Source organism: Gopherus flavomarginatus, chromosome 2, assembly GCF_025201925.1.
Source record: "Gopherus flavomarginatus isolate rGopFla2 chromosome 2, rGopFla2.mat.asm, whole genome shotgun sequence".
Classification (NCBI taxonomy): Eukaryota; Metazoa; Chordata; order Testudines; family Testudinidae; genus Gopherus; species Gopherus flavomarginatus.
The window spans coordinates 34,476,456-34,497,519 of NC_066618.1; the positions used below are offsets into that span (position 1 = coordinate 34,476,456).

Sequence of the window (21,064 nt, forward strand, 5' to 3'; positions counted from 1 at the left end):
AAACATTTAGTTAAATTGTTTGGCTGGCTGTGAGCTCAGGCCATTTGATTATGGGCTCTCCTCACCCATCTCTTTTAGTGGAGAAAGAAGATTATTACTAGCAATGGGCCAAGTGTGGATTACTTGATGCACCTGAATATTCAGCATACTTAATAGTAGGCGCATGGAGTGATGTGTGTGTAGCTTCCATTACTGTAGTAGTTCCTTGCTAACTTGCACTAATGACTGGAGACCCTACTGTTTAGCATCTGCAAACAGAATTTAAAAAACAAGGCTAATGCAGCTCAAAAGTAATCTCTTCACTTGATAAGTGTAGCTTAGTTTGCAGCAGCAACTAGCTCTCTGTAAGGTTATTTAAGTAAAATAACTGACCTACTTAGAGCCCTCCAAACAACCCTATCCTATGGGGAATAATTGTCACTATGCCTGTTATTTGTAACCTTTTATAACATAAGACATTCTCATCAAATGTGCCTATGACTAGGCCAAATGTTTGATCTCTTAGAAATGTGATGTGCACTTAATAATCATGGTATAATCATGGTAGACCAGTTATACTGAGGGGACTCAATACTAAATACCTCTCATTCTATAAAGGAAAAATAGACAAATACTGTATTCTATAGACATCCTATGTTGTGACTCAGAGTCAATTTGTTTCTCTCTTTTGGTCAAAGGAGTGTCAGCTGTTTAATGCCTGATAATGTCATTAGCACTAGAGAAACATTTTAAAACTACTGTTAGTGTTTTTCCTCATTTCTCAGGGTGGCAGTGATATTAATAGGCTAGAAATTCAATAAGAAAGTCAAAAGTTGGTTTGCTTCTGCAGCACCTCATATAGCTTCCATATATCATGGATGTGCTGGGATTTCAAGTGTCAGTTCTTTATAAATACTGATCATCCACTTTTCAAGAACATTCATTTTCTGAAACTGAGAGACATTGGTGATCAATCTGCAGCAACCATGTTGATGTAATAACATAGTGTATTTTATTGATACAATACCTATTCTGCTCAAGAATTCTGTAGTAGATGCCTCACCCAAAAGAGACAGAAAAACTAAAACATTGCTAATTGTTTTTAAATTTACACAAATGACCTTCTGGCAAAAACTTCAGGATATGAGTAGCCCCATTTAAACAAGCCTATGTCCATAGTACTATTTATATCAGAAAGCAAGGGTTTTCCAGCAGAAAAAGGCTGCAGCAGCAAAAGAAATAGAATCATTTAAAAAAGACAAACAGGAATGGGAAGCATAACAAGTATACACTGTGGGTTGCTATTACTATGAGAGCCTCTGACTTGTAAGAATAGTAGCCTTCAATTCAATCTCACATTTTCTATTTTGAATTTCCTTCTTTTTTAGGATAGAAGAACTTTAACAAGAAAAAAAACCTTAAAGACTTATGTTTTAAGAGCTAAGGCCATGGCAGTTATCTCCAGCGGCCATTGTAGTGCTGAAGTATTTTCCCACACTGATGTGTCAGTAGAAGAGGTTTTAGAACAAATTGATTAATAAGACCGTAATAAGTCCCCAGGACCTGATGGTATTCACCCAAGAGTTCCAAAAGAACTCATATAAAATCGCAGAACTATTAATTGTGGTATGTAATCTATCACTGAAATCAGCCTCTATACCAGATGACTGGAGGGTAGTTACGGCTTGAGAGGTGATCCTAACAATTACAGACAGGTGAGCCTAACTTCAGTACCGGGCAAATTGGTAGAAATTATAGTAAAGAACAGAATTATTGAACACATAGATCAACAAATGTTGCTGAGGAACAGTTAACATGGCTTTTGTAACTAAAATTTTCTGAGGGTGTCAACAAGCATGTGGATAAGAGTGATCCAGTCGATATAGTGTACTTGGATTTTCAGAACACCTTTGACAAGGTCCCTCACCAAAAAGCTCCTAAGAAAACTAAGTAGTTAGGGGATAACAGGATAGGTCCTATCAGGGATCAGTAATTAGTTAAAAGATAGGAAACAAAGGGTAGAAATAAATGGTCAGTTTTCACAATGGAGAGAGGTTATAGCAGCATCCTGTAAGGAACTGTAATGGGACCTGTGCTGTTCAGCATATTCATTAATGATCTGAGAAAGGAAATGAATAGCTAAATGGCAATGTCTGCAGACAATATACCATGATTCAAGATAATTAAGTCCAAAGTTGATTGCAAAGAGCTACTGGAGGATCTCACAAAACTAGGGGACTAGGCATATGCAATTTGACATTGATAAGTACAAAGCAATGCACATTGGAAAAATAATCCCAACTACACATATATAAAATAATCAGTTCATTAGCTGTTACCACTCAAAAAAAGAGATCTTAGAGTCAACATAAATAGTTCTCAGAAAACTTAAACTCAATGTGTAGCAGTGGTCAAAAAGGCTAATACTAGGAACTATTAGGAAAAGGGTAGAAAATAAGACAGAAAATATAAATTCATGGTGCATCCAGACCTTGAATACTTTGTTCAGTTCTGGTCACCCTATCTCTATACAGTGGAACAAGAAAAGATTCAGAGAAGGGCAATAAAGACAGTCAAGCATACAGAACAACGTCTATAAGAGGAGATAGTAAAAAGATTAGGGCTGTTCAGCTTGGAAAAGAGATTACTAAAGGGAGGATATGACAGAGGACTATAAAATCATGAATGATGTGGAAAAAGTGAGTAGAGCAGTGTTATTTATCCTTTCCTACAATACAAAAATCATGGGTCACCTGATGAAACTTATGAGCAGAAGGTTTCATATAAACAAGAGGAAGTATTTTTTCATACATGGCACAATTAACCTGTGGAACTCATTGCCGGGGATGTTGTGAAGGCCAAAAGTGCAACCAGGTTAAAAAAAGAACTAGATAAGTTCCTGAAGGATCAATGACTATTGACAATGATAGTCAGGGATGCAATCCAATGATCAGGGCAACCTTAAACTTCTGAAACTGGGAGGAGAAGAGAGGCGTGGATCACTCCAACTGCCCTGTTCTGTATGCCCCTGCAGCTCTGGTACTGGCTACTGTCAGAAAGAGGGTACTGGGCTATGTAGACCACTGGTCTGATCCAAAATGGCAGTTCTTATGTTGCTTCCAAAATCCAACCGTCAACTCTTCATCTCATGGAGAGAAAGGATGGTCCAATAGTTGGTGAGCTAGTCTGCAACTTGGGAGAGTAAGCTTCAATCCAACAGACTCTCTCCAACAGAGCAAGTCATGTAAATTTGTGACTCAGTTTCTCAGGTGTTGTGAGGCTAGAATAATGGACATTTGAAAAGTGTTTGGAGAGCCTCAAGCCCAGTCTACACTAGTCAGTTATTTCAGAATTAGCCAAGTTAATTTGAAAAAAAAAAGATTCTGTCCACACGACCAAACTGGTTTTTTGCGATTAAAGGGACTCTTTAATCTGATTTCTATACTCCATCTCGGCAAGTGGAGTAGCGCTTAAATTGAGATTGCAGTCCTGGGTTAAAGGTGTTGTGGATGCAATTTGACGTTATTGGCCTCTGGGAGCTGTTCCAGAACGCTCCCTTGTGACCGCTGTGGACGACACTCTCAACTCCGATGCACTAGCCAGGTGGGCAGGAAAATCCCCAGGAACTTTTGAATTTCATTTCCTGTTTGGTCACCATCAGCACAGGTGACCATCAGCACAGGTGACCATCAGCACTGTCCAGCATCACAAGAGATCACACAGTCCTGGATTAGCAGATGAGCTCCAGCATGGTCCGAACGGGAGGTACTGGATCTCATTGCATGCTGGGGAGATGAATCTGTTATGGCAGAACTACGTTCCAAAAAAAGGATCACAAATACTTACGCTAAAGTCTCCAGGGCCATGATGGAAAGAGGCTTCTCCAGGGACACAGAGCAGTGTCATACAAAAATCAAGGAATTCAGGCAAGCATACCATAAAGCCAGAGAGGCGAATGGGTGCTCTGGGTCACAGCCCCATACATTCCGCTTCTATCATGAGCTGCATGCAATTATGGGGGGTGACGCCACCACTACCCCATCACTGTCCGTGGACACCTGCAAGGGGGGAGTTGCATGGAGCGGGGAGGAAGAGTCATTGGAGGACAAAGAGGAGGACAGTGTACAAGCGGCAAGTGGGGAATTTGTTTTCCTCCCTAGCCAGGAACTATTCTTAACACTGGATCCAATAGCCTCCCGCCACTCCCAAGGTGGGCTCCCAGACCATGACCCTGGAGAAGGTACTTCTAGTGAGTGAGAGCCTGATCGGAGCCATGCTGTGGGGGGTAGGGGAGAAACTCAGCCATGCTGGGCTGTTTGCGTTTAGTTTAAAGGACTCATCCCTGCTCACAGCCTCATCGGAGCCATGCAGTGGTGGGGAAGGGTGAAGCGATCATCCCAGAGAGTCTGCAGGCCCTCCTTTTATATGGCAAACCCACCAGGCATTGCTTGCTATGGGAAAGGGGGCCCAGCAGTTTGAAAGCATTGAAATGAATGTAGAAGAAGCAGAACCCCGCGTGCCCCTAGACTGCCTGCAAGCTGAATTCTGTTGCCCGGCCGAGTGTGATGGCTTACTCACACCAAAGTGGCAGGCACTTCAATATAAGAGGCAAAATGCTAACTTGTACAGAAAGAACATGTGCTGTGTACTATGAATTGCCTGTTTCACTGAGAAGGAGTTCTCTTTGTTCTCTGAAATTTATCTTTTAAAATACTATCTTCCCTTTTTCTCCTCCCGCAGGTGCAAATGTTTCAACATGGCCCCTATCTACTCCTTCCCAGAGGCTGGTCCAGATAAGATGGTGGAAAAAACGAACTCAGGACGACATATTCACAAAGCTCATGCAGTCCTCTCGCACTGATAGGGCCCAGCTGAATGTATGGAGGCAAACAACTGCAGAGTCGCGTAAAGCATTACAGGAATATGAAGAGAGGAGGGACACGTGCCATGAGAGCAGGTAGGACACTATGGTCAAGCTCATGGGGGAGCAAACTGACATGCTCCGTTGTATGGTGGATCTAATGTGGGAAAGTCAGCAAGACCACAGACTGCCGCTGCAGCCCCTGTACAACCACCCAAGTTCCATAGCCTCCTCACCCAGACGCCCAAGAACTCGAGGGGGGAGGCTACAGGACCCACAAACAACCCCAGCGGATCGCCCAAACAGCAGAAAGCTGGCATATGTGAACTTTTGATTTGGTTTCTGGACTTGTCCTTCCCTCCTCCTCCACCTCCCTAACCCAATACACCCTCCTCCCCCAGTCTACCTTCTGATTTCTCTCAACATGTTGTGCAACAAATAATAAAGAATGGTTTTTAAACAATTTTGACTTTATTTCCTTTCATGTATATATAGGGGGCAGGTAACTTCAAAAGAACCAAACACAACTGTCACATCGTACCCTGACCAGTCATGAAACTGGCTTTCAAAGCTTTTCTGATGCGCAGCATGCCTTTCTGCGCTCTTCTAATTGCCCTGTTGTCTGGTTGTGCGAAATTGGTCACCAGGAGAGTTGCCTCAACCTCCCACCCTGCCATAAACACCTCCCCTTTACTCTCACAGCTATTGTGGAGCACACAAGCAGCAATTACAATTGGAATATTGGTTGTGCTGAGATGTAACCAAGTCAGTAAACTGCGCCAGCATGCTTTCAAGTGTCCAAAGGCACATTCTACCACCATTCTGCACTTGCTCAGCCTATAGTTGAACTGCTCCTTACTACTGTCCAGGGTGCCTGTGTACAGCTTCATGAGCCATGGCATTAAGGGGTAGGCTGGGTCCCCGAGGATAACTATAGGCATTTCAACATCCCCAACAGTAATTTTCTGGTCTGGGAAGTAAGTCCCTTCCTGTAGCTGTTCAAACAGACCAGAGTTCCTGAAGATGCGAGCATCATGCACCTTTTCTGGCCATCCCATGTTGATGTCGGTGAAACGTCCCTTGTGATCCACCAGTGCTTGCAGCACCATGGAAAAGTACCCCTTCCAGTTTATGTACTAGCTGCCCCAGTGTGCCAGGGCCAAGATAGGGATATGCGTTCCGTCTATAACCCCGTCACAGTTAGGGAACCCCAGTACATTAAAGCCATCCACAATGGTCTGCACATTTCCCAAAGTAACTACCCTTGATAGCAGCTGATCAATGATTGTGTTGGTTACTTGCAGCACAGCAGCTCCTACAGTAGATTTGCCCATTCCAAACTGATTCCTGACTGACCGGTAGCTGTGGGGCATTGCAAGCTTCCACAGTGCTATGGCCACTCACTTCTCCACTGTGAGAGCTGCTCTCATTTTGGTGTCTTTGCGCTTCAGGGCAGGGGACAGCAAGTCACAAAGTTCCATAAAAGTGGCCCTACGCATTCGAAAGTTTTGCAGCCACTGGGAATCATCCCAGACCTGCAACACTATGAGGTCACATCAGTCTGTGCTTGTTTCCTGGGCCCAGAATCAGCATTACATGGCATGAACCTGGCCCAATGCCACCATGATCTCCTAATCGCCACATGCTGTGCTTCTAGGAATGTCTGGGTCCATGTCCTCATCAGTATAGTAATCGCGCTGTCGTCGCTTCCTCGCCTGGTTTTGCAGGTACTGGACATACTGCTGGATAATGCGTGAGATATTTACAATGGTCAAAACTGCAGTAGAGATCTGAATGGGCTCCATACTTGCCACGCTATGGCGCCTGCATGCGTAATCCTGGAAAAAGGGCACAAAATATAGGAGAGCTGTTCAGTTCAACATGGCCGATAAAAGGCAGTAAATGGTTGCTTTCACAGAAGCAGGAAGCTTACTAGAGCTGCAAGAGCAGGAGAGCAGAGTTTGTGGCAGAAGCTGTGTGGCTCAGTTTGCGATGGCTGAAAAATGGCAGGGAATTGTTGCCTTCTGTAGCTTCCATGGGAGCCCAGGACAGACAACATGGAGAAATTAGCTAGCAATGCAAGAGCGGGAGAGCAGAGTTTGTGGCGGAAGCTGTGCTGCTTGGTTCACGGTAGCTGAATAAAGGTAGGAAATGGTTAGATAAAAAAGTAGATAGAAAGACGAGAGGACATGGAAGGTGGATTCATAGTACCAGGAGACAGGTGGTGCACCGTTCTGCACTGTCTGCAGTATGGCATCTGCTGTAGCTTTCATGGAGGGAGGAGCGAGTGATGACACACACCCAGAAACATCCACGAGAATGTTTTTGCCTCATCATACACTAGGAGCTTAACCCAGAATTCCAATGGGCAGCGGGGACTGCAGGAACTGTGAGATAGCTTCCCACAGTGCACTGCTCCGACATTCGATTCTAGCCTCAGTACTGTGGATGTACTTTGCTAAATTCATGCGCTTTAGTGGGCACACACAACACCAAATGTATAAAATCACTTCCGAAAATTCAAATAGAGTAAATTCAAATTAATTTTGTACTGTAGACGTACCCTCAGATGGAAAGTATAATGAAAGTCCCAATTATTCTTATTAGCAGAGGGTGCTTGCAAGTGCAAATGGCTCATCAGGTGGCAAAATAGCAATTTGTCTGCTCAGTTGAAGCAATTGTGTGTGCATTTTTGTGCAAGGGTATATAAACTTCACACATATGATAACAAAACAGAGCTGTTAAGCATAAAATTACATTTGGCTTTAATAAATCATTATAAATGTGTACATTTAATTTAACTGAATTCTTAATACATTATCTACTAGCCAGCATAACAGATCCATGTATTAAATTTCTCCAATCAGTGACAGCAGACACTGGCACTTAGACAATTTTTTAAAATGTGCATCATTTATTTGCAATTAACTCCCCTAGCTACATCCTTTAAAAGTCAGAAAGGAGATTTAGGAAGGGAACAATGTGCAGGGTTGAAGGAAGGGGATGGGGACGTAGCCTAGAATAGTGTGTACGAGAAAGAGAGAGAGCCCATCCAAAACCTAGGCATGTACTCAGGGCTGCTAGCCTCTCCCAGACTTGTGCCACCACAGCTACACTTCTATTGTTAGTGTGCTAGCTCAATCGGAGCTAGTGCATGTTTATGTCTCCTCAAGCTGGAAATGACTCCTTCCATATCTAGCATAGAGATGAGACATCAGGAGCATTTATCTCCCTTTGCCTCAGTGAATGCATGTGGCTTCACGGTCAATTGGGTGTGTGAGACCTTCTCTAACTGTTCACACTAAGGAACTTTTCAGAGATGTATCACCTCATGTAATCACCTGCAACTTCACAAGAGTCTCTGTTTACTTTTAACAATATATTAACTGGACATAGGGTTGCCAACTTTCTAATAACAGAAAACCAAACCCTCCTGCCCCGCCTATTCCCTGAGGCTCCACCCCTGTCCTGCCTCTTCTCCATGGCCCTGACCCCACTCACTCCATCCCCCTTCCCTCTGTCACTCGCTCTCGCCCACCCTTGCTTACTCACTCAGTTTCACTGGGCTGGGACAGGGTTTGGAGTGCAGGCGGGAGGGAGTGAGGGCTCTGGCTGGGGGTGCAGGCTCCAGGGTGGGACTGGGGATGATGGGTTTGGAGTGCAGGAGGGGGGTCCATGCTGGGGCCGAGGGATTCAGAGTGTGGGAGGAGGCTCCAGACTGGGGCAGGGGGTTGGGGTATGAGAGGGGGTGAGGGCTCTGGCTGGGGGTGGGGGCTCTGAGGTGGGGCTGAGGATGAGGGGTTTGGGGAAAATGAGAAGGCTCTGGGCTGGGGGGTGGAGCCAAGGGGGTTGGAGTGTGGGAAGGGGCTCCAGGCTGGGACAGAGGGTTAGGGTGTAGGAGGAGATACACGCTCTGGGCTGGGGGTGCAGGCTCCAGAGTGGGGCCAGAAATTAGGGGTTCAGGGTGCAAGAGGGAGCTCTGGGCTGAGGCAGAGGTTTGAGGTCCAGGAGGGGGTTTGGGGTGTAGGCTCCGGGAGTTTGGGTGCGGAGAGGGCTGGGGCAAGGGCATGGGATGGGGTTGGGGCACAGGCTTCAGGTGGCGCTGACCTCAGGTGGCTCCTGGGAAGTGGCAACCTGTCCCTCCAGCTCCTAGGCAGAGGGACAGCTGGGGGCTCTGCACACTGCCCCTGCCCGCAGGTGTCGCCCCTGGAGCTCCCATTGGCCACGGTTCCCAGCCAATGTGAGCTGTGGAGCAGGCGCTCAGGGAGAGGTAGTGCAAAGAACCCCTGTTTCTGCCCCTTCTCTTAGGAGCCGGAGGGACATGCCAGCCGCTTCCCGGGAGCCACGCTGAGGTGGGCAGGGAGTCTGCTAGCCCTGTTACACCACCAACCGTGTTTTTAATGGCCCAGTCAGCAGTGCTGACCAGAACCACCAGGGTTCCTTTTTGACTGAGTGTTCGGGTTGAAAACTGGGCACCCAGCAACCTAACAGTGGACAGCTGAAGTTTTGAGAACCACAGGTCCTCCAAAATGAAAAGAAACAAGCACCGAAGCCACAGAGTTCCTGCTGATGACTTCTCTGAGCTAGTAGAAAAGTTTTTTTGGCATTTTCCCACAGCGCTTTCTCCTCCTCTCTCCCTCCATAACTGTGATTGTTGCTATTTTGAAGAAAATGTAGGTGTAACTGTAGATGAATGAAACACATGGCCAGGAGAGTCAGCCTGTGTGACATGCTGCATTGCTTTCTTACTGCTAAGGGTTTGGTGCCACCATGTGGCTATTTTGATTTTTGCACATCAGACGCATAGCTCTGCTCTGAAAAATGTGTGCTTATGGTCCACATGCCCAGCTTGATTTGTTACAATCACAATCATGTTAAAATTTGAGGTGTTGGCAGTTAGAAAACCACTCAATTTTTCAATGAGCAAGTTTCACCTGGAATTCAGTAGGACAAAATAAATATGGGACCACATAACAGTCTTTTTTTAAGATAGAGCTGCACCTAAGAACCTGATTTCTTTTTAAAGCCTGGCCTTAATCAGACTTTCCTTATGGCCCAATGTTCCATGGAATACCACATATTCAAAAGGAAAATCACAACACTGGTTTAAAAATCATGAGTTATTTTAAAAAAATACTAGATTTGGGTTGTATTGGGATTGTATTTGCCTTCTGTTTTTTGAGTGCTTAAGATTCACATTTTCAAGCTTTTCCAGACAACCATGACAGCTAAAAGCTTACTTGAATAAAAAAAAAAAGGAATACTGAGATTCTCACATAATCAGATGACTCCAGGAGCTGGGGGCTTTAAAACAAGACCAAATGTCATGAGATTTGTGATAAATCATGAGAGTTGGCAATACCGAGAGCTGGTCTAACTAGAAAATTAGGTCGACCTAGTTACATCACATCTCTTGAAAAACATAGTTAAGCCAGCCTAAACCTCAGTGTAGACAACGCTAGACTGATAGAAGAATTCTTACAATATGCTAGCTACAACCTCACGGAGAGATGGATTTACAGCAGTGACACAAGAACCCCTTCCACGGCTATAGTAAGTGTTCAAGCTACAGTGGTGCAGCTGGAGGGCTATAGCTGTGCTGCTGTAGCATTTTTAATGTAGGCATACCCTTAGTCTACAACTAATTGCAATTGTCATATGTGCCATTTAGATGTTGAAGACCCCCATTTGCAGGCACAGAAAGTAATATCAGCTTTGGGAAATCTGTCCCTAAATCTACAAGAAAGAAAAGGTGGGTGAGGTAATATTTTTTATTGGACCAACTTTTGTTGGGAGAAAGAGAGAGACAAGCTTTCTAGCTTACAGAGCTCTTCTTCAGGTTTGGAAACTTAAGTCAGAGGGTCTAAATGTGTTGTAGCTTTAGACAGTTTCTTATAATGATGTCAGTCCCAGGGTATTAGTGAGAAAAGGTGGGTGAGGTAATACCTTTTACTGGACCAGCTTCAGTTGGAGGGAGAGACAAGCTTTTGAGTTTACACAGAGCTCTTCTTCCATCTTGTATTTAGACACTGACTTAAGTTTCCAGACCCGAAGAAGAGCTTTGTGTAAGTTTGAAAGTTTCTCTCTCTCTCTCCCCCCAACAGAAGTTGGTCCAATAAAAGATATTACCTCACCCACCTTTTCTAACTTATCATGGGACCGACATGACTACAAGACACCATCTAAAGCTACAATACATTTTGTGATAACTTTTAAAAAATACACTTTTCCATAAGAAAAAGGCAAACCTTCTTTGGAAAAGATGATCCACTCTGAATCCCTCCTTCCCCTTTCCCAACTTGTCTCCCCTTTTTAGACTTAAATATGAACCAAACATTTTATGAGGATCTGAAATGTTATGTTAAGGACACTTCCCCTGGGCATCTCCTTTCCAGGATGCACATACAACAGTTTGTACCTGCCCTGTGCAGGATCAAGCTTTCATTGTATGTCTTATGCTCTTTTAAAACAGGTAGAAACCTGTGTTTCTGGTGCTGAAGGACCAAGGCTTTTATCTTGGTTTCCCACATGACAGCATGCATGTGTCATCTAATAATTGTGTCTATCTGCAGCATGTAGATTCCTCACAAGGAATCACTGGGCACCATAGGACTTCTGAGGAGAGTTGGTCCCAGTGCTGTTGACTTGCAAAACTAATCTGTCTCACAGTTTGGGGGCATTTCTAAATGCTGCAGTGCTCATAATGATGCAAGCAGCTGCAGGCACCTGGGGGAATTTTAAGGGTGCACTGCTGGGTTAGGTTGCAGTTTCCAACGCCTGCCAGTGGTTGTTGCCCTTGCCTAGTTGATGTTATCCTAACTCAGCTCCCCTGCACATGCTGCCTGTGATGGGCAGCCTGGCCCAAGCTGGGAGAGCAGCAGAGAAGGTAGCACCATGTTGTATCCCCTCCCCTTCCTCCCGACTTACTGCTACAGTGAGAGAGGCAAACAAAGTAGAAATCCCCACAGTGAAGTGACTCCCTGCAGAGCCAGCTGCTCCTACTCTGCCTTCTGCCTCTCTTGCTGCTGGCCAGCTCCCATATGGGGGAATGAAGAGTGCCCAGCCAGGAAGCAGAGGGTACAGGGCTGCTGGGGATAATGCTCTAGTAGGGAGAGTGGTGCGAAGGAGGATAGCCAGCCAGGAAATGGGTGGTGGAGGATAAGGAAGACTGACCTCTAGGGTAGTGTGAGAAGGTGATGGGGGAGCAGATGTAGATACTTAGGAGGAGCAAGAGAAGAGGATGCCCACAGGAGGAGCAGGGAAATGAGTTCAGGGAAACACCCAAGGGACACTGGGGGAAGGACCCTTCCCACCAGTAAGGAAGAAGACTGGGAGCCCCTCCCCATGTTGGTGTGTGGAGTCCAGGTCACATTTTCCACATGAAATAAACACTCAACATGAGGGAGGAAGCGGAGCTACCCCAATTGTGTATTTAATTGCTCGCTGTAGGAATGTGCTACTTATGGTGTACTGAGCATGCTCAGTTCATCAGAGCATGCTTAGTACATCTGCTGATGCCACTGCCCTTCACTTTGCCCTTATTAGCTGTAAGATTCTGCAGACTGCTTTTGACAGGGGTTAAAAAGGGGCAAAGGGGGCGAATCAGAGGAGGGGGTGTGGCCAGGTTCTGAGCAGGGGGTCAAAATTAACTGGTCTGGGGGTTCAAGCAGCTGGAGGCAATATTAGGAGAGGGGCTAAAGGGCAAAATTAGGAAGGGGGAAGGAGGCGGACTTAAGCCCAGGAGTGAGGTGCTGGCAAAGGGTGTCAGAGGGCAAAACCCTGGGGCAAGCAGGGACAGAGGGGGTAACAGTTACCCCAGTGGAACTGAGACACCCGTGCTTTGCAAAATAGTTTGTTGGGGGGGGCAAGAGGCATTTTTATTTGAGCAAAGTGGCTTTTGTGTCTGGTCACACGAATTGAGCGCATCCGTAACAACTGCTGAAGCCACTGCCCTTCACTCCACCCTTATTAGCCATAAAAATCTTTTGACTGCTATTTACAGGGATTAAAAAGGGGCAAAGGGGGCGAATCAGAGCAGGGGGGCTGGCCAGGGTCTGAGCAGGGGTCGGAAATTGACTGGTCACGGGGGTCAGACAGCTGGAGGCAGGCTTAGGAGAAGGGCTAAAGGGAAAAGAGTAGGCTGCGTTAAGCCCAGGAGTGAGGCGCTGGCAGAGGGTGACAGAGGGCAAAACCTGGCACAGGCGGGGCACGGGGTAGCAGTTACCCCAGTGGGACTGAGAGACTCATGTTTGCAAAAATGGTGAGAGGCAAAGGCAGGACCAGCGCCAGGGTTTCTCGTGCCCTAGGCGCACGGCCATTTCGCCACCCTCCGCGCTGATCCCTCGGCTCCGGTGGACCTGCCACAGGCATGCCTGCGGGAGGTCCACCGGAGCCGCGGGAGCAGCTGACCGTCCGCAGGCGTGACTACGGCAGCTCCACTGGAGCCACGGACCCTCTGCAGGCCAACCAGAGCTGCCTGCCGCCCCCCCCCCCCGGCAAAATGCCGCCCCCTCAATAATCCTGGCGCCCTAGGCGATTGCCTAGGCTGCCTGAATGGTAGCGCCGGCCCTGGGCAAAGGGGATTTTTTATTTCCCGTCTCACAGACAGCACCTCTCAGCATCAGCTTCCCAGGGCTGGGTTCTTAAAGGCAAAGGCATCCCAAAGCCTAGTCAATTCACCTCCTCTTTGTCTGATCTAACCTACTGAGGCTATGTCTACACTACAAAGTTCAAAGCGCTGCTGTGAATGCCAGTGCTCCTGGTAATCCACCCTGATGAGGGGATTAGCTCCGATCCGAGCCTGTCCACCATAGCGCTTTAAAGCGCTCAAACTTGCTGCGCTCAGGAGGGGGTGTATGTGATTTTTCACATCCCTGAGCCATCAAGTTAGAGCACTTTAATTTGCCAGTGTAGATAATCCCTGAGATTTAATTCAGTGAAACATTTTACACAGATCCCCTCAGAAACAAAGAATCCCTTATCACTGTATCTGATTGCATAGAGTCTCCAAGCAATTTCCCAAGTTGTCTTATCTGCTGCTGGGATTCCCTGAATTTTTAAATTTAATTTTTTCTTTTCATTTTAGAGCTCACTGAATTTCTGGCCTAGTGTCAAAACTTTGTTTTGAGTCAATCCACCAATGGGGATTGCATTTTTGCAATTGTTATTTTGCCTCAGTCTAGCCCTTAGTGTTTTTCTGCATGCCATTGTGTACAGCTTGATTCTCAAATAATCAATAAAGGCAGGATACTATCTCCTATAACGTCTTTCTCCCTGGAAAAAAATCTATTGTAATTTTTGCAGAAAATTAGAACTGCCATCATGGGTTAGACCAATAGTGCGCCTAACCTAGTATCCTGTCTTGTGACAGGGCCAGGGCCAGGTGCTTCTAAGGGAATGATCAGACCAGGCAATGACTCAGTGAACCATCCCATTCTCCACTCCTAGCATCTGGCAGTCAAGGGACAGTTTAGGGACATGCAGAGCATGGGCCTGCATCTCTGATTATCTTGACTAATAGCCAATGCACTTATCCTGAGGGACTGATCTAATTCTTTGTTCAACCCATTCATAGTTTTGCTTTTCAAAATATAATGAACACACATCTACAACCCCAAGACACCTTTACAACCACAAGAATTCTAAAATCATGAGTTATACACCCTCAAGTCAAGAAATTTTAATAAATTATATCTTTTTTTTTATGTGCCTCTTTGTTCCTGAGCCTGAAGGGCAGGGACATCCATAGGATTCAGGGGGCCTGGGGTCTTCGGTGGAAAGTCCCCCCTGCGGGTCTTTGGGGCACTTCGGCGGCAGGTCCCGGAGCGGAAGGACATCCAGCTGCCGAATTGCCACCGAAGACCCGGAGCAGAGGAGTTTTCCAGGGCCCCTGGAGCGAGTGAAGGACCCTGCTCCAGGGGCCCAAAAAAACTCTCATGGGGGCCCCTGCGGGGCCTGGGGAAATTGCTCCACTTGCTCCTCACTCTGGGCTGCCCTGCTGTAGGGTGCAGTAAGGCCAGTTCCAATGCCTTGAGCCTAAACACCTGAATGAATCTTAGTCTAGCCTCGTACTTTCCTGTTACTTCTCCCAAACATTTAATATACTTAAGGCCATATCTACACTTTAAGTGTGGGTTAACTCAAGTTATGTCAGCATTGAGTCACTACGGTTACTATGCCAAGTATCGGGGGAAGCCGTGTTAGTCTGTATCCACAAAAAAAACAAGGAGTCTGGTAGCACCTTAAAGACCAAACAGGTCAGACAGGGGAGGTTGTGGCCATGGGATCCAACTTTTTATGATGCATTGTTAACTATCCACTAATATCAATATGTATCCCATACAGAAATGTATACATAATGTTTACCTTTTTTTTTGTAAACTCACAGACCTGCCTGGCCCACCTCTCTGTCTGCCATCTCACACAGAATCATGGAGCTTGTATGGCTCTGCACTATTGTCATGAGCGTTTGCACCCAAAGGTACATACTCCTTTACTTTGCAGAGCAGCAAACATATATGTGGGGTGTGACATTATACTCTACATTCTTTATGAAAAAATGCTTATGATATGGATAAGACATAGCTAATATATACTTTATGCAAGATGGCTGATGTGGTGTATCATTGCAAAACTTTAGACCTATTGACTGTGTTTATCCAACCTGTATGCATGTAACATTTATCTCTGAGGCTAGAAATATTGACCATATCTCTGTATTTCAAATGTGCTTTGTTGGATGAAGCCAGACAATGTTAGTGGCTTATTGATGGAAGGCACAAAGACATAAAGATTACCCCAGGAACTGTGTGCAATAGGAACCTCTGAATGTTAGTGTTATACAATGGGGACTACTTGACCACGATCAGACACCTCTGCACAGTGGATGCTGTTTGACCCAGGTCACAGCACAAGAGCCTTCCAGAAATTGGGGGGAAGAAAGAAAAGGTGGACAATGACAGCCTACAAGAACAACCGGAAACACCTGAGGTACAAAGACTGAACAGTGAGAAGTGATTGTCCCAGCAATCTGGACGATGGGAAGACAGACACTTCAGCTCAGCATACTGAGAATGAGAAGGATCTGACATTATCAACCACTGAAGAATAATCCAGCTGTGTATAATATATTGTATGTCTCCATTATGCAGACATAGACCTTTCTCTCACTGCTAATAAAACTAATGAAAACAACACAAGACCAGTTAAGTTTTAACAGTGAAGACAAAGGCTAAGGAAAATGTCTCAAAAATTAAATGAGAGCGCAATGAGGTGACATGTGAATACCACAGTTCTGAGTGTATTTTTTGTGGTGATACCTCTTTGCTCCTTATGCGTGTGAAACAGTGACAGAAGTGGAAGTCTGTATAAAGCACGATGGTAGATTTTCTGCCTGTGAGCTTGCTTTCCAAAGTAATTAAGTATTTCACATACTATTTATAATGTTTTTCACTGCTCTCAATGTTTTGTGTGCATTCAATTTTTTTTTTAATTAACAGACTGTATGACCTACTATGCAATGGAAAGGGACTAATAAAGATTTCTTTTTAAATGTTCAGACTGTCATTCAGGTTCTTCATGAAATTCCACTTGTAAAATGTTTTTTAAACAGTCCTGAAAATATAGGAATGTCGGGTTGGTTCTCTCTTCTCCAAAAATGTGTTTGGTATCAAATGTTTGTCTAATGGGTATTTTGAGGATGGCGATTAAGCATCTTGTCATACAGCGAAAGTATCACTTAAGATTTCTTGAGTAATAAACATGTACATAAGGCTGTGACACTGGCCCTAAACCATGGTGGATTTGATTTAAATCAAATTGATTTAAATCGGTAGTCAGGAAGACTCGATTTAATCATGGTTTTCTAGATAAAAGTGCATTCTTGTTGGTTGTTATAGCCTTAATACATATTCTTCACAACTCAGAGTTAGATATATGTTTCATTTCTAGAAGTTACACATTATATATTTTTAAACAGTGATTTATTTAGAAAACCTTTAAGAGTCGTTTTACAGCTATATCAGAAAATGAATGTGTGACATTCCATACCTTGGGGGAGTGTGCCCCATGTTCCTCATTTTCATATAATTGTGATCTTACATATAAAGCATGCCATATAAGGTATCAGGGGATACGGTTAGGGTTACACACCAAACCTGTCCTAAGAAAAGTTTATGGCATATGGTTTTTCCTTTCAGCTTAACCTAGAGATATGCAAAAAATTGTGACTACAACATAGCTTCACCAACCCATACCATCCACAAACCAATAGACTAGCTGAAAACACAAATAAATCCATCAAAAGGTAATTTTAGGGCAGGGAAAATTACAGTATTAATAGAAAGGAGAATGTACTATGACAGAAGCTACAAATTGCTTCAAATGTTTAGTGCGTTCAAATTCAACTTGTCTTTTATTTAAAATAAAAGGAATTATCCCACTGCACTAGGATGGCCTCTTTATGCCTTTTCGATATCATACAATTTCTCTTAGTAAAGACAGTCCTTTCCCCTTCCCCCACAAATAATCCATCCCCATTTTTTACAGAGTTGGTTGATGACAGTGTGACTAATTGTGATTAATTTCTTGGTGACATTATATTTTCTTTGAGAACAAAACCAAACATAAACAACCAAATTGTCACCCTATCGACTACTGTATGGCTTTGAGGCAAGATTCCCAGACCAAATGTCAGACAACTGCATGGTAAGTGTCCTTCATCTTTCAGGTCCATATGTTATTCTGCGATTATTCTTTTTACAAACACAACTCCTTCTCCATTTGTTTCCAAAGCCAACAGATTTTGAGGAACTTGATGAATAATACTACAAAGAGTACATCATGAAAATTGAAGCTAGATGTGATGCTGAAACTAAACTGGCTATTAATAATATTTCAAAAGCACAAGAAAAGCAACAAATACAGTATGCCAAAATTAAGACTCATAAACATGGGGAAATAACATTCAAGGTTGGTGACACTGTCATGTTACTGAATGTGAGAAGGAAAACAAGAAAGGGGGGGCAGCTACAACCTACCTACGTTGGACCATACAAACTGCCACTGTAGAGGGCAAAAGAGTTAAATTAGAAAACAAGTTAGGGAAACGTTTAGCAAAGTTGTACAGTATCTCTCAACTAAAAGTATTTAAAAAGCCTCCAAAATTAGGTGAGGAAAACATATCACAGAGAAACATGGAAAAGGAAACTGCTGTGGATGACACTGTGAAAACCTCAGAGATAGGAGAAATGGGAGGGAATGTATCTAACAAGCCTTAGAACAGTCAAGTGGAGGTCACACACACGGAAAAGGAGGTGTGTAATGTCAAGAGTTTCAAGCAGTCATCCAGGTGATTTTGATGACATGGTTACGGAGGATGATGAAGACAGTGAATGGTTTCTCAAAAGTATTGCTTACCACACAGTTGTTTTTAAAGAATTTGTTGACACACTTCCATTTATCAAGCATGTCAATAGTTTCCATGTAGGAATGGAATGTTTGCTTGCAAAAATCATTTCTCTATCTCTTTTGTACACTACACCACACAAGAGAGGTGGGAAGCACACCAACTTCTATCTAACACCTGGTGATAGTGAAAAGATCTGCTGCTGAAATCAGAATTGTAGCTGGCCTATTTACTCTTGAGTTAACAGTGCAGGGGGAAGTTGAGAAGACAAACTGGAGGCACACAAGGTGATGTAACTTGCCAAAGGTTACACAGCAAGTCAGTGGAAATCCTGGCTCTCATTTCCCTGTACCTTTCTTCAGAATCCCGAATTATAAAATTTCTGGATTTCCCTGGTAAATTCTCAAAAGGCCTGCTCAGTGTAATCTCTCTGGTATATTCCGCCACTATATTTCCAGCAGCAGCAGCTATTATCTGGCAGGTTAATCAGCTGAAACTCTCATCTTTCCAAATGTCAAGTTGTGTGTATTTCGTTTTGTGCTGAGTGAGGGAAGCCAGATGAAGGTAGGGAGTGTGATTGGGCTGGGCACGTGCAGAGTTTAGCAAGAGAGAGATCTGTGTGATACTTGTTCACCCACATTTTGTCGGCTGCAGTATTCAGCATTAGCTTCTTTTGCTCCTAATAAAAATAGCAGGGTAGGTTTGATTATTGTGCTAGGCCAGGGGGTTTCAAAATATGCATTGCAGCTTGTAAGGGAAAGCCACTAGCTGGTCACAAGACACTGTTTACCTGAGCGTCCACACGTATGGCCCTCGCAGCTCTCAGGAACTGCTAATGGTAAGAATTCACTCTCTCTCTGCTACAGGTTGCAAATTGCTACAGATAGCAATCTCACATCCCTATGGTGTGAGAAACTGCTATCTGTAGGGATTATCTTAATCAGATTGCAGTGTTACAGGTAGCACATCCCTACAGATTGCATTTCCTTATAATGTGTGTGTGTGTGAAAATGCTACCTGTAGGACCAGTCTATCTTGCCCTTAGTAAGGCTTTTGATACTGTCTCCCATGACCTTCTCATAAGCAAACTATGGAAATGCAACCTGGATGGAGCTAAAATAAGATGGGTGCAAAATTTGTTGGAAAACAGTTCCAACAATAGTTATCAGTGATTCACAGGCTGAAAGGGCATAATGAGTGGGGTTCTCCAGGGATCAGTTTTGGATAATTTCTATTCCAAATTTTAATCAATGATTGAGATAATGGCATACAGAGTACAATTATCAAGTTTGTGAATGATAACAAGCTGCACGCATACAAAATGGGAAACGACTTCCTAGGAAGGAGTACTGCGGAAAGGGATCTGGACCACAAGCTGAATATGAGTAGTCTGGAAAGGGATCTATGCAAAAAAACAGACCATCACCCTGGGATATCTGCTCTACTCTGCGCTGACTAGGCCTCAACTTGAGTATTGTGTCCAGTTCTGAGCACCACATTTCAGGAAAGATATGGACAAATTGGAGGGAGTCCAGAGAAGAGAAAAAAAAATTAAGGTCTAGAAAACATGACCTATAAGGGAAGTAGCATCTTTTTACAAAAGCGGTTTCTTACAATCTATATGTATACAGATAGCACATTTCTACACATAGCAATTTCACACAGATTACAGTGCAAGAAACTGCTACTTGTAGGAATTTGCTACATCAGGTAGCAGTTTACTACAATAACAATTTCTTACAATCCATTGCGTATCAGTAACAGCTACCCGTAGCACATTCCTATAAGGAGCGGTTTAATACACTACACGGGCCCTGGGTGTGACGATTCCTGCCAACCGCCCTTGAACGTTCCCACATACAAGGCACCTGCGCCCCATCTCCCGACCTCCCTTTCTTTGGATCCTTTGTGTCCTCTGCGGCCGGTCCCGAGTCTCAAACAAAACCATCCCCCCGCACCCGCACGACAACTTTGCGCTGTTTCTCAGCCGGCGTTTCGCCCGGCTGGGGGGGCTGGTAGGCGCCCACCCGTGGCCCTTCCTGCTGCTCCCGCTGCTGCTCTCGGGCGGGCTCGGCGCGGGCTTCCTCTTCTTGCCGCAGAGACAAGCCAATGACATAGAGGGGCAGTTCACGCCGCTCGGCGGGCCCGCCAAGAGCGAGAGGCGCTTTGCCCAGGAGCATTTCCCGACCCGCGACTCCGAGCGCTTCTCCGGCCAGAGGCTGCTCACAGAGGGCGCCTTCGCCTCCCTCATCGCGGTCTCCGCCTCAGGCAACAACATCCTGACGGCGGGAGCCTTCGGGGAGCTCCTGCGGCTGGACGGGGCGGTGCAGAGCCTCGCTGTTCCCGGGGGGGACCCAGGCCCCCAACTCTCCTACCCGGACCTGTGCGTCCGCAGCAATGGCTCCTGCAGCAGCCCCAACCCGCTCCTGGCTGCAGTGCAGGAGGAGCCGGCCCGGCTAGAGCCCCTCCTCCCGCAGCTCACCTACCCCGTCTTCGGGAGCAGCGTTTTCATGGGCACCTTCCTAGGCGGCGTCCAGCTGGCTGGCGGAGCGGGCGCCTCCCGGGTGCAGGCAGCCAAAGCCCTGAGGCTGGTTTATTACCTGAGAGAAGACGAAGCCGCGGACCGAGAGAGGAGTTTGCAGTGGCTGGAAAACTTCCTCGAGCGCATCCCGGCTGAGCTGGAGGCTTTAAATCTCACCTCTGTCCAGGTACAGTGCGGAGCAGCGCCCGGGGTACGGAGCCCTCCCCGGGGTGTGCAGCGGGAGCCTCGGGCTGGAGCCTCCCCGCTTCGGGGGCGGGAGAGCCGCGCTCTGTGCCCA

General features: G+C 45.4%; 1 protein-coding gene across 2 annotated transcripts in view; it reads left to right on the top strand.

Moving 5' to 3' along the window:
* The first annotated feature begins 3,677 nt into the window (after positions 1–3,677).
* The window catches only part of LOC127044371 (uncharacterized), a 35,691-nt gene continuing 18,304 nt past the window's right edge, over positions 3,678–21,064 (top strand). Inside the window, exons 1-3 of one of the 2 annotated variants that reach the window (XM_050939161.1) lie at positions 3,678–4,228; positions 4,720–4,936; positions 15,228–15,320. In XM_050939161.1, the coding sequence (XP_050795118.1) occupies positions 3,784–4,228; positions 4,720–4,936; positions 15,228–15,320 (755 nt within the window). In that variant the 5' untranslated portion in view covers positions 3,678–3,783. Of the gene's footprint in view, positions 4,229–4,719; positions 4,937–15,227; positions 16,321–21,064 lie in introns of those variants that run through there. The other variant, XM_050939160.1, reaches the window with a different exon arrangement.